The 14146-nt window shown below is 36.3% G+C and overlaps 1 protein-coding gene and 1 pseudogene across 2 annotated transcripts in view; one reads left to right on the top strand and one right to left on the bottom strand.

The window, feature by feature from the left end:
- The window catches only part of LRP6 (LDL receptor related protein 6), a 192066-nt gene that overhangs the window by 53579 nt on the left and 124341 nt on the right, over positions 1–14146 (top strand). For both annotated transcript variants that reach the window (XM_087855642.1, XM_045781475.2), the window contains exon 3: positions 10144–10341. In XM_087855642.1, the coding sequence (XP_087711768.1) occupies positions 10144–10341 (198 nt within the window). The remainder of the gene's footprint in view (positions 1–10143; positions 10342–14146) is intronic.
- Positions 720–3119, bottom strand: LOC123781713 (bublin coiled-coil protein pseudogene; annotated as a pseudogene).

The raw sequence follows: 14146 nt of genomic DNA, 5'->3' as shown, positions 1-14146 counted from the left end.
AATTGGATACTAAAAGTTTGAAAATTTGTACTAGACATTTGAAAATCTATTTTCATCCTTACATATCTTTGGATATTTATACTTAATACAATTTAAGCAGTAATTGTGAAGCCTAAATATCCCGTTTCTCAAGTTATAAAACTTTTGAGGGAAATATGGAAGACTGTTGTGTGGAAAGTAATTTATTTCGTGCTTTGCTTCCTTACATGATCTTCCATACCTTTAAGAGCTACTTATTAACTAATATTTAGGACCAGCTTGTTAGTGAGTTAAATATATTAACACCACTGTAAAAGAACAAACTGCTATGGATAAACAGATGCTTCAGAAAGTCAGATTCCTCTTCACTGGTCCTAAACCCTAAGTGAGTTGAGGAGCTTTTATTTTTTTAATTTTTAGAAAGATTTATTTATTTTGTTGTCCAGCTGTTAATGTGGATGCTCAGGGCCAGAGCAGAGTGGGGAAGTGCACTGGAATTGGACAGGCAGGCGAGGTGGGTGGTTCACAGGCCCACACCTGACCCCAGGAGAGGATGCCAGGTGGTAGGGGCTGGTCCAGGCACACCAAGGGTAGTACCAGAAGGGTGACCCAGGCAGGCAGACCTATCACGGGACCTGTAAGGCCAGCCCTTGAGAAGGTATCTTAGCCAGGTGGTGAGTGCCTAGGCCAGAGCCTAGCCCAGGGAGACAGGGTTGGGGTTGGTTGGTGTCTCCCAGAGCCTAGGGACTGGCATCTCTAGAGACCTCCCCGAGCTGCTGCTGGAACCCAGGTTATGTCTTCCACTTGGACTCAGGCAGCTACTGGAGGCAGGCATGGAGGTGGTGGTTCTTCTCCTCTATCTAGGTGGTCCAGACAGAAGTTGATCTGTTCCAACACGGAGTTGATGGCAGCATATTCTGCTTCCTCAAAGCCATTGTCCTTGCCTTTTGCACTTGCCTCCACCAGCATGCCCAGGTCCCCACTGGGGCCCGACACTGTGGGGTCAGATGCCACAAGGGCTGCACTGTGATGGAACGAGCCGACAGCCGGTGCCAATCGGAGGGTCGAGGAACTTTTAGACAATATTGATGTGTGGGTCCAAACCCAGACCAATTTAATCAGAATCTCTGATGGAAGAGTCCACGTTACTGATATTTTTAAGAGTTTCTGAAGTCATTCTCAAATGCTGCCAGGATAGAAAATTGGCATCATCATCATCACTGCTTTTACTGTTATTAGTGTGTTTGTGTGTGGAGGGGAGAGCACAGCCTAAGAAACACTGTGCTACGGAAAACTTGTGTTAGTCCGTTCAGGCTTCTATAACAAAATACCATTACTGGTGGCTTATAAACAGCAGAAATTTATTTCTCACAGTTCTGGAGGTTGGAAAACCCAAGATCAAGGTGCTGACAGATTTGGTGTCTGGTGAGGGCCTGCTTCCTACATGGCTGTTTTTCACTGAAACCTCACAAGGTAGAAAAAAAGGTCAAGGGTGCTTTCTTGGGGCTTTTTAATGAGGGCAGTAATCCCATTCATGAGGACTCTACCCTTATGACCTAATCACCCCCAGAATCCCTACCTCCTAATACCATCACATTGGAAGGTGAGGTTTCAAAATATGGGTTTTGGGGGTGACAGACTTTTAGACCATAGCATAATTGTTAATTATATTTACAATTCAGGTGTCTGAATATTCAAGAACTGATTATGTCATGGTCATTATGTATTGATGACTATTGGGTTTTGAAGTTATGAAAGTGTGAGTAGATCAGATAGGTTAGGTGATTTTTGTTTTCTTTTACACCTCATTATTTCATTGTTTATGGTGACATAAATACCAAATTTTAATGTTAAGTTGGCTTTTCTGTCTGTCACAGATTGTTCCTTTTTTATCAGTTTTCATCAAGATAGTGTTTTAGATAAGCATACAGATGGAAGGTTCAGGATATAATTTGTCTGATAGTTCTCTGCCAGTCATTCTCATGAATGCTGACATTGGCACTTATGAGAGGAGTCCCAGTAGATTGAGGGAAGAGCTGTGAAACTTCTGAAACATGCCATTTTTAAGATGTTGGGATGGGGGGACTTCTAACGTATGAGGCTTTGTTGGTAGAAGAGTTGAAGTGACCGTCTAAACTTGAAAGTGATGCTTTTGGATGGTGTTGGATCTAAAAATGCATGTTAGTGTTCATAGTTTTAAGTAATAGAAATCCCTGTGGTTTAAACAGAAAAAGTATTTTTAAAGAGGGTTATTGGGTTACTCATAAAATTTCCTAAATCGTAGAAGAACCAGGCATGGAGTCTCTAGCCAGGTACGGTGCTAAACGTCATACCACAGACCTGGTCCAGTGACAGCACCACTGTTGGGTTAGGTATGTTTACCACTCTTTGTACTCTCTCACTGACATGAGACAACAGATACTCCTAAAGTAGCTGCTAGCGCTTCCTTGCAAAACTGGATTGAAGAAGGATGGAAGGATGAATTAATTCAAACTGGATTTAATTAGCCTTGGCTGTTGTCCCCAGCCTCACCAGCATGGATTGCTTGTGATCCTTGCTACTTTTTCTCTGCCGTTGCTTCCTTCTCTTCTGCCTCCACTTTCTCTTTTTCTTAGTTTGTCTGACAGGCAAAACCCAAATCTTATGCCCCCTGTCCCAGCTGCAGGGGAGATTTAGAAAACAAATAGCTGGTGCTTTCAGGAAGTGCCTCTGCCTCATTAAGTGGACGATTCTTTAAACATAGGAAGGTAGATTAGATACTAGATGGCCCCCTAAAATGCCAGGTATCCATGGCAGACATTTTGTGAGTGCATGATCATAGGATCTGTGAATATCTTTGCTATGATTTGCGTATTGTTTCTATTTTTCCCCCTTTTTAGTGTTGAAAAAAATGAATGAGGTATGACGGTGGATATAAAGGAAGACAGTTAACAAAACTATGAATTTTGTAACTGGAATGGACCCCATGAATAATGTAAGCCAATCTAAAAAAGGAGATACTAAATTTAAGGGTTAATGTTCTTTAAGTAGATGTTATTCTCTGAGAAATCTTTACTCCTGATAATGAAATTGATTTCTACCCCCATCAGTCCTCATAAGAAAGCTACTACAATACCCACAGTGACAGATTTCTTTGGCATTTGTCGCTGCTGTATGAGGGTAAAGTGCAATTTAGTAAAAGTAGGTAAAATGAGCTTGAGAAGTAAAACTGAGGAAATACTTAAGGGTAAGGGCAAGATTCTCTTCAAAAACTAATTTCCGGATTCCTGTAATGTATCAGACGGTAATTAAAGGCATGACTGAAATAATTTTATCTTGAAAAAAAAATTCTCTCTACCAGGCCATTAAAAAAAGTCAGTGAAGCTATCTATGCAGAGCTTCTAGGTTTGGAAGATGGGATATTCTAGTATACCCTCTGAGGTGATGTAGTAGCAAAATGTGTGTAGAATAGACTAATTACATTAGTAGACATCTACTAAATAGACTAGCTTGTCTATCTAAAAATAGATTTATTATGTATAAACCAGTTTTAAATTTAGGGAAATATTGTTACAGTAAAGCTTGATAAGTATTGCTGTAGAAATCTGTACAGTGGGGGAACAAAGGAGAGAGTATTCAGTTTTATTTGGGGGGCTATTTCAGGTTGGCATTTTCTAGCTGAGCAGTTGTTTTCCAGGGAGACAAGGTATGGAAATGGGTAATAGCTTTTAGTCAGTAGCAACACTGTGTGCCAGACTCTCATGCCATTGCACATTCAAGGAATAGCAAACAGCGTGTAACTTGAGCATAGCAGAAGAATAGTGATATTCATTAAAATAAAATTCTGCCTTTATTTTTTAAGGATATGCTCTCTGTAATAATACACACATACAGAATGGCCCAAGAGCAGGTGAGTGCAGACCATTATTAAGCATTTGAATGCTGACTGTAAATACACTTGCCATTATATAAAATGGTTTAGGATAGGTGATACAACAATAAATAAAAAAGGACCTGGAATAAAGAGGGGTGGGGAATGTGTAAATAGTCCTAATATTGTATTATTTGAAATGTACAGAGGAGAGTGTGCTTGAGGGAGTCATGAAATGCTTCACTAAGATGCGACATTTGACTCTCTGAAGAATCAGGATATTTATGAGAGTATAGAAGGAGGAGAGAGGCATTCCAGCCAGTTAATATAGCATCATTATTATATTTAGAAGAACTAAAATGCATCACCTATGATTTCTTCAGAAAGAGGATTGTAGATAACAGCAATTTGGGAAAATGCATAGTTTGGAGATATTGGGGGTTCCAGACCACAGCAATAAAGTGAATATTACAATGAAGTCAGTCAAGTGAGTTTTTTGGTTTCCGAATGCATACAAAGTTATATTTATACTATCTTGTAGTCTATCAAGTGTGCAGTAGCATTGTGTCTAAACTAACCATATATATACCTTAATTAAAAAATACTTTATTGCTAAAAAATGCTAATCATCATTTGAAGTTTGAGCCAGTCATAATCACTGATCACAGATCACCATAACATATAATAATGATGGGAAGTTGAAATATTGGGAGAATTACTAAAATGTGACACAGAGACATGAAGTGAGCAGATGCTGTTGGAAGAAGGTTCCAGTAGACTTTATTGATGTGGTGTTGTCACAAATGTTCGTTTTGTAAAAAACATGGTATCCGCAAAATGTAATCTAACAAGGTATGCCTATTCTATAGCTAGCATTTTCTTCGATAATAGTAGGGAATTAAATTGATTTAGTATGTTATTTGTTCCCAGGTTTATAAGCTTTATCTTCTAGTAGTGGTATACCAGTGTTATTTCTGAATTAAATATTCTTTGTGTTATATCCACCAACTTTTAAAAATTAGTCACCTAGACTGGGCATTTAAGGATCATTCTTAGCAATCTAATTTTCTCTGGGATAACCATTTTATACAGGTAGAATTCCGTTAGGATGGATTTTGTCACAGCAAAACCATCTCCATGTTTTTTCTTGTTCCTCAGTAGTAGAATGTTTTTCATATGATTACTGTACATTTTCTTTAAAAACAAATCCTCTAAAATGAATGCTTTCACTATCTTATTAATCATCACTTATTATTAAAATATAGCAACACAAATAATCAAGTAGAGGGGAAGCATGGAATTAACTTCTTCACAGTTCTTTTTTTCTTTTTAGTTCTATCAGGAAACATAGCCTTGAAATCTCCAACTTCCTCTTCACTTAAAACCCCAATTTACTAACCAAAGTAAGATGGAACTGGCTCAGGGATCAGGAAGAGGAAGGATGTATGAATTTCGCATGATACCTTTTCTTTTTCACTCTAATAAGTCAGAATTTTGTTTCCACTGGTTGTAAAATTTCACCACATTATCTGTCCCATTATATTCCTAATGACTCTTACACTTTGGGGCTAGTTTGGTTTCATATTCAGCTTTTTATTCCAGTTTCTTTTGCCCTGTTACTGTAGTCCAACTTTTTTTTGACTATTAACATCCTTTTAATTTTATTTACGTTTTCTGTCCTACTTTCCTTTAAATTTTACACTAGTTTTTCTTTTACTCTATTGACTGGTTCTTTGGATATATAAGGAAAAACAATGAGGTGAAGATGCTCATTTCATCCTTATCTGAAGTCATCCTGTTGCCTCCTAAACTCTGTCTGTATTCCGTATTTTGTTGAATGACACCAATACGGACTCATTCACATTTGCCAACTCTTGAAAGCCATCCTACTCTCTCTCGTTTATCTTTCTGCTCCCACATTGATCCATCTTTCGACTTTTGTCTTCATTAGTTCTTATTTGGAATATTTCAGAAGTTTTGTACTTTAATTTTCTTTCTGTAATTTCTTCCCCCTGTAGCCAGTACCTCATTGTTATCACCAGTGATTAAAAGGATAATCTTACCACTTTACTTTGTTGCTTACAGTCTGAAGTACCTTCTCACCATCTGTAGGTTATACAGTTCAGGTTTCTTTGTACAGCAGAATAGGTCCCTTCTGTGGGACTTCTTTTTTTTTTTGCCAGGTGTCCTGCACTGTAAATACACTATATGCTGCAGCTCTGCTGATCTTCTTGCTGGTTCTTGAACGTACCATGACTTCTGATGTCTTTGCATATGCTGTGTCTTCTTCCTGTAATGCTGTTTCTCATTTTGGCAACTGCCTAAATAAAAGTATTGTTCTTCTGGTCAGCTTTATTGACAACTCTTAGCATTTACTGGCTTGGTTGGGTATCACTTCCTTGTACTCTCATAGCACCCTGTTCATACCTCTCATGCTACATTTCTCACTCCTTGCCTAGATGCAGTTTTCATAGGGGCAGTTGTTTTGCCTTGCTTATTTTTGTATTATGTCAAGGATGATGCTTAGCTCCTAATAGGTACTTAGTACATTTTTAAAAATTGAATAATATCTTGGCAATTTATAAAACACTTCTGTGTTTTTCTACTTCCTGTGACTCATTCCCTTTCTATATTAAATTTGTAATGAGTTTTTAATTTAAATGTTAATCAAGTAACATAGAAATTTTAGTATTTATAGAAAATTATTATTTTGCATTTTAAATATTTGAACAAATGAAAATATCTGCAAGATTTGCTTAAAAATTCTAAACTGTTCTCAGATCCTCATCTTGACAAATGTCTGTTTCCCTCTTTGTATTTGAAGCCTTTATCCTTGAAATAACATGACCTGATATATTTTTTACTGTTAAATAATGTGAGAGTTATCTATTAGCTTTGATAAGCAGCAGCATGTAAATAATTTTATTACTAAAATTCTTGTTGAGCTAATTAATTTGTTAACTTTTAATTTCACTGTAAACTAGACACCGAATTCTTACTTATAAGTTTAATGCTTACTTAGGTTAATGGCAATTGTTGAGACCTACCTAAATTATATTATACAGTATAGACAACACCACTTATTGCTGTATCTATCTTGATAGTGTGCAAATTGCTTATGTTCAGTCCATGTGAGTTCTTCATAATTTATATACAAAGTATATAATAAAAAGTGATATATATAATGATATATATAGTGATATATATAATGATAAGTGATAAGTACTATAGCACAGTGAAACCTAGGAGGGAGTAACTCTGGGCAAGCTAGGAAAGGCTTCTACAGAAAAGGAGATACTTTTGAATTAGCTTTTAAAAATTATCTCGTTTCTTATTTGTGTTTTAGGCAACTTTATTGAGATATAATTTATTTGCAGAAATATGCATGTTTTTATATTTATAGTTTGGTGTTTTGATGAATATATGTATCTACCATTACTCCCCCCCAAATTTTCCATCACCTCACTCCAGAAAGCTGTCCTAGCCCCTTTCAAGTCAACTTCTGTTTCTATCCTTGTAACTACTGATCTGATTTCTGTCACTATAAATTAGTTTTGCTGAATCTAGAACTTCATATAATAGAGTCACGAAGTAGGTACTCTTTTGAGTCTGGCTTCTTTTGTTCAGCCTAATTTAAAAATTGATCCTTGTTGAATGTCAGAATAGTTACTTTTTTTGTATTGCTAAATACTATTCCATTGTATAAATATACCAGAGTTTCTATATCATCCTATTAATGGATATTTGTGCTGTTTCTAATTTTTAGCTGTTACAAATAAAGTTTCTGTGAATTTGCATGTATAGTTGTTGAGTGGATATGTTTTTATTTCTCTTGGATAAAATACCTAAAAGTGAAATTGCTGATTCTTAGAGTTAGATGTACATTTAACTTTATAAGACACTGGCAAACTGTTTTCCAAAGGGTTAAACTAGTGGTGTATAGAGTTCCAGTTGCTCAATTGTCACCAACACTTAGTATTGTTAGTCTTTTAAATGTCAGCCATTTTAGTGAGTGTGGAATTGGTTGTTACTAGGGTTTTGTTTATTTTTTATTTTTTGTTACTATAGTTTTAATTTGCATTTCCTTGTGATATGTACCAATTGGCTATTCATGTATCTTCTTTTGTGAAGTAGCTAGTAAAATCTTTTGTCCATTAAAAAAAATTAAAGTAAAATTTACCTACATTACATTTACACTTTTTGGACCAGTGTTGCTTGGGATAATAGCCCTCTCTGATTGTTTGCCATGGAGAGCTTATTTTTGACAACATTCCTGGGCATAGATTTTTCCATTACTTCAGATTAAGTCAGCATCCTCTTACAGGGCCAGGTAGCTGCCAATCTTTAGGGTCTGCTATGTCTGCTCAGGGTAGAACTTTTGTGCCATAAACCTAGCAGCATGGATGGTGGTGCAAGTAATATAGCTGAACTATCACATTTCCTCCTGAGAGTTAGTTCATTTTCTTGAGTAAATGCTTCTCATTTGTTGTTTATCCTTTGATCACTTTTCAGAGACTTTAATTATTTTTGACCATCTTTTCCTGTTTTTTCTTTGGTTTTAAAGGAGAGCCTCTGTGTATTCTTTTTAGTTTTCCTCTACTCTTTTTCTATACTGTAGCCAGTCTCTTCCTCCTTAACTGCCCGACTCCCCCAAACCTCACAAAGCCAGTCATTTCACCTCCAATCTTAAAAGTCTTCAAGTGTCTTTATGTTGCTCTGAGAATAAAAACCAAAAAATTTTAACATGGTCTAAAATTGTCTGGCTTGCTTTTTTTATATAGTTTTATCTTGCATAAATCTAACCTTTCCCCTGCTCCTTATTCTGGACAATATCCAATCATTATCCTCATTTTAGGGAACACTTTGCCTTCTATTCCTTATTATTCAAGGCTCTGACCTGAGGCATAAGAATTGACTTTGGAATCTGGGGGATGTAGGTTTGAATTTCTGTTCCTCATTTATTAGCTCTGTGACTTTGAGCAATATACTAACTTTTCTGAGTTGTTCCATCTGAAATATGGTGATAGACAAATAATATTTCATAACACTGCTTAAGGGAGATAATGTATGTAAAACCATTAGCACAATGCCTGTGTCTAGGAAGAATGTTATTCCCTACCTGATATTCTCTTCCCATGATTTCATTGAGTAAGCAGTTTATATGAAATATCTTTTTGTACAAGTGGAATTATTTTAGTATTACCATTTCACCAACTTTTTGAGTAAAATTTATACTTGAAATCCAATTGTGTATGAACACATTTATTGAGTACATCATATCTATTCATAGCATCCTCATTACCTTTAAAAAATAGGTCTTTAGGAGTGCCTGGTTGGCTTAGTTGGTTAAGCATCCAACTCCCCATCTCTGCTCAGGTGTTGATCTCACAGTTGTGAGTTCGAGCCCTGTATTAGGATCCACACTGGGCATGGAACCTACTCCATGAAATATGACACACTAAGCGTTTTACCTTTAACAAGGAAAATTTTGTTTTTACCTCTGGAATGAGACTATTAATAATAGACTTCCATTTTTTTTATTTTGAAAAAAAATTTAAACTTGTAGAATAGAAGCAAAAATGGTACAATGAAGTCCTGTATATCCTAACTACAGTACAATGATCATATTTAGGAAATTAACATTAGTACATAGCTGATATATATTTTGACAGTCCCTCAGATTTTGCCAGGTTTCCCAATAATGCCTTCATAGCATTTCCCTCAACTGATCAGTCCAGAATCATGCGCTTTACAGTTGCCATGTCTCTTTATTCCCCTCTAATCTAGGTTGTTTCTTGGCCATCCTTTGACTTTTGTGAAATTAATATTTTCAAAGACCAGTTGTTTTCTAGAATGTTTCTCAATTTGTTTTTCTCCCTTTCCTCATTTTTGGCAGGAATACTATGTAAGAGAATCTGCATGAAAGATGGTTTGTCCTTTCCAGTGCATCACATACATGATACCAGTCCCTTTCTCATTGATAATGTTAACTTAGATGATGTGCTTAAGGTAGTGTTCACCAAGTTCATTTTCTCTAAAGTTACCATTTTCCCGATACATTGAGACCGTGTAAATACTTGCTTTTTCTCAGGAAACTTTGATCACATAGTTTTTTGCATGCTTGATGATGCTTGCCTAAATCAGTTATTACCACGGTGGTGACAAAAAGGTAGATTATTAAAATTTTGATAATTTCTAAGGGTTTCAGTTTTAGTATTCCTGAGAGAGCTTTCTTTGTTTAATAGTGTTAATTATAAAATACTTGGCTCTTAACCTGCTTATATCATGGGTTTATTTGTTTATATGGTTTTTAGGTTCATGTACTGGACAGACTGGGGAGAAGTACCAAAGATAGAACGTGCTGGAATGGATGGTTCAAGTCGATTCATTATAATAAACACTGAAATTTACTGGCCAAATGGACTGACTTTGGATTATGAGGAACAGAAGCTTTATTGGGCAGATGCAAAACTCAATTTCATCCACAAATCAAATCTGGATGGAACAAATCGGTAAGATGGCCTCATAAATTTAATTTTAAATTTTAAGTAAACATCATGGTGTTTTGATATCTTTATCAAATTATAAAGCCTAACTTTATTAAGAAATTAATGTATTTTTGGCTGAGTGTCAAAGAGGAAGAAGAGTAGACTTTTAGTTTGGTCTTAAAAAAAGGTGACTACATTTTCATCTATCTTGGTAGGATTTAGAATTTACAGACATATTTGCTTTTTCTTTACTCTGAGATAATTTAGTTCTTTAGTGATTCTTAAACAGGGATAATATTTCTACTCTCTCCCAGAGTGTGGGAAATTTTGGTTAATGAGGAGTGGGAGTGCTGCTGGCATTTTAGTTTTAGTTTATGGGGCGCCAGAGATGGTAAACATCCTACAGTGTGCTAGACACCCAGCACAACAGTCATCCTACTCAGAATTATCTATTGAGCCCCCAAGTGCTGCTCAGGGAAGCTCATTTGATACATCTCTAGACTAGGAGAGGGCCAGATAGTAAATATTTTAGGCTTTGTGGGTCATATGATCTCTGTTGCAACTACTTACCTCTGCTGTTGTGGTGTGAAAGCAGCTGCAGATAAAACATAAGGGAATGGGCACAGCTGTATTTTAGTAAAACTTTATTTACAAAGCATATGATAAGTCAGTGGGCCGTAGTTTGCCGACCCCAGGACTAGGAAAAATCCGAATGCATGCCTGCACACTAATATTCAAGGAAGACAGAATTATAATACATAAACATGGAATTTCTAGTCAGATCATGTTCAGAATTTTAAGGGTACTATCTATGTTCTTGCGTTTGAATGATTATTTTGGTTTCTAGTGGTCTCATTCTAAAGGTCTCAGCAGAAACAGAGTCTTAGGTAGTTGAAGAAATTTTTTCCAAGTGTAAACATTTGTGAGTTGTCTGAACTATGAATTAGGAAGCATTTAGAAGTATTGAAAATCATGAAAGATTTAAAGAATTTATTAAATAAAGTTTTTGTAATTATGGAGTTGTAATTTTTTTTGCTTTGTTTTAAAAAAGAATGAAAAGACAACAAGATGGTTTAAAAATAAATAAAAATAAGTCAAGAGAAATAATAAGTATATGATGAATATAAAACCATAATTGCTTTGTTTGAACTTCAAATTTGGCTTTAAGAGGGATGGTAAGAAGGAAATCTGGCCATGTCATTGTTTTTTTGACTTCCTCAGAATACTCACACAAAATCTAATGAAACTAGATAGCAAATCCAAAAATATACCATAAAACTAACTTCAGGCATCCAGAAATAAAAGCAGGTAAGAGCAGACCACTAACAGCTTACAAGACCTCCATAGTATTAGTATGTTTGTACAAGAGTAAGCAGAGAGATTTGAGTGGGGCGTTTCATAGAACTTAAAAGCAGGAGACCTCCAAAATAGCCTCAACTATTTACTAGACAATGTGGTGGACTATATTAAGAGCAGCAGCTGAAATGAGGTGGGGGGGGGGTTTGCCCACTCCAGTATCAGCCAAGTACAGTGTGTTCATGGTAAAGACAGGATAGAGCAATTTGGCTCCAAAGAATTCTTGAAATGGAGCTGCGAGAGATCTCTACCAGCACAGGGTACTGCACTGAATGGAAACAAAATTGAATACAATAGCAGCATCAAAATTGAGCAGTACAGGGAAAATTAGAGGATCAAAAGAGGAAGAAAAGAGAAGGTTCAGATAAGGATAGGCAGAGAAACAGCTGGGAGATCTCAGAAAGGAAGCTGCCATATTGTTTAACATGACATGAGAACAACAAAAGAGTGAATTCTGTAAAGTTAGAAAAACTACCTTGACACCACCTTCTTCCAAGAATTCAGGAAAACTAATTATCCATAAACATGAGACATACAGCAGTATCAAGGTAAAAATCCCATTTTTAAGGTTATTATGAAGAACATCGTATATTTGTAACAGTATTTTAAGCTAATAACAACTTTGAATGCATCTTAAGCTTTATAGTTTTTACTCTCCCTCCCACATTTAATGTTTCTGGTGTCACAGTTTACAAGTTTTATCTTGTTTATCTATTAACACATTATAGTTATTTTTACTGTAATTTTTTATCCTTCCTACTAGATTTGTAAGTCATCTACCCACCAGTATTACAAAATTAGAGTATTCTGAATTTAACCATATATTTACCTTTTTACCAGTAAGATTTATACATTGATGTTTTCTTGTTAGTAATTAGCACTCTTTTGTTTCAGCTTGGGGAAGTCCCCTTAACAATTCTTGTAAGGCAGATCTAGTAGTGATTAATTCCTTCAGCTTTCTCTTGTCTTGAAAATTCTTTATTTCTCTTTCCATTCAGACAGCTTTGCTGGGTAGAGTATTCTTGATTGGCAGTTGCCACCCTCCCACCTTGGCACATTGAATATATTTTGCCACTCACTTCTTCTGGCCTCCAGAGTTTGTCTGAAAAATATGCTGATGGTCTTACGGGGATTCCGTTGTATGAAACAAGTTCTATTTCTCCTTTTGCTTTTAAGATACTCTTCTTGTCTTTAACTTTTGATATTTCAATTATAATGTGTTGGTATAGGTTTTTTGGGGAGTCATCTTATTTGAAAGTTTATGGGCTATATCTGGATGTCTATTCATTTCCCCAGGTTAGGGCAGTTTGGGGACATATTCTTTCAATAAACCTTCAGCCGCTTTTGCTTTATCCTCTCCTGGGACCCTCATCATGCGAGTGGTGGTCCACTTGATGGTCTCCTAAAGTCCCTTAAGCTGTCTTCATTTTTATTCTTTTTTCTTTCTGCTTCTTTGGATGATTTCTGTTGCCCAGTCTTTGAATTTGCTGATACTTTCTACCACTTGATTTAGTCTGTTAAACCTCTGTATTGACTTTTTCAGTTCGATTATTATGTTCTTTCGCTCTCTGATTTTTTTGGTGCTTTCCTATATTTTCTGTCTCTTTGTTAAAATTCTGACTTTGTTCATGCATTGTTCTGCTCACCTTGGTGAGCATCTTTATGGCTTTATTTTGAACTCTATCAAGTAAATCATGTATCTTTGTTTCATTAAGGTCTGTTTCTGGAGTTTTATCTTGCTCTTTGTTTGGAACATGTTGTTTTGTTTCTTCATTTTTCTTGACTCTCTGTGTTGGCTTCTACACATTAGATAAAAAAGCTCCTTTCCCAGTCTTGTTTTAATGGTATTTTGTAGGAGATGAACCTTATCAACAAGCTTGTCCTGAGTTCTTGGTTGTCTCTCAAACTTTTATGATGCCTAAACTACATTCTTTATTCTTAGTGACTCCCAGTAGTTGAGGGTGTGCCAAGATTTGTCAAGTGTTCCAAAGGGGCAGATCACAGCACCTAGATGTAGGTTGATTGGAGCTGGATCCCCTACACAGTAGCTGGGAGGTATATAGTTAGGGGCCTTCCAGGTAGAGATTTGGAGATGGACATTTTTACCTCTACCCTCTGCACTGGACCCAGATATACAGCCACTGAAAGGTTGCTATTTTACCTGTTTTTAAGAACTACTTCATTGCTACAGTCCTGTGTGAATTATGAATGCAAGCCCCATTGGCTTTCAGAGACAGGCGATCCAGGGGCCCTTCCTTTGGGTGGCATTAGTAAAAGCTGGGGCATCAGATATGTGTATAAGTTGATTGTGTGGAGATACTGGAGATTTGGATTGGGCTAGAGAGAAAAGACGGAGGTGGTGGCTGCAGACTTCCCTGGTCTCTTGGGAGGATTGCTGTCAGACCTTGATGTCTGCTAAATTAGAAGCCTGACCTCAGGATTCTTTCAGGGGAAATAGATTTACTACAGGGAA

This window comes from Ursus americanus, chromosome 25 (genome assembly GCF_024610735.1).
Source record: "Ursus americanus isolate L20-20 chromosome 25, mUrsAme1.1.p, whole genome shotgun sequence".
NCBI lineage: Eukaryota > Metazoa > Chordata > Mammalia > Carnivora > Ursidae > Ursus > Ursus americanus.
The sequence above is the reverse complement of the archived record's forward strand: the minus strand, read 5'-3'. Positions and strand labels throughout refer to the sequence as shown.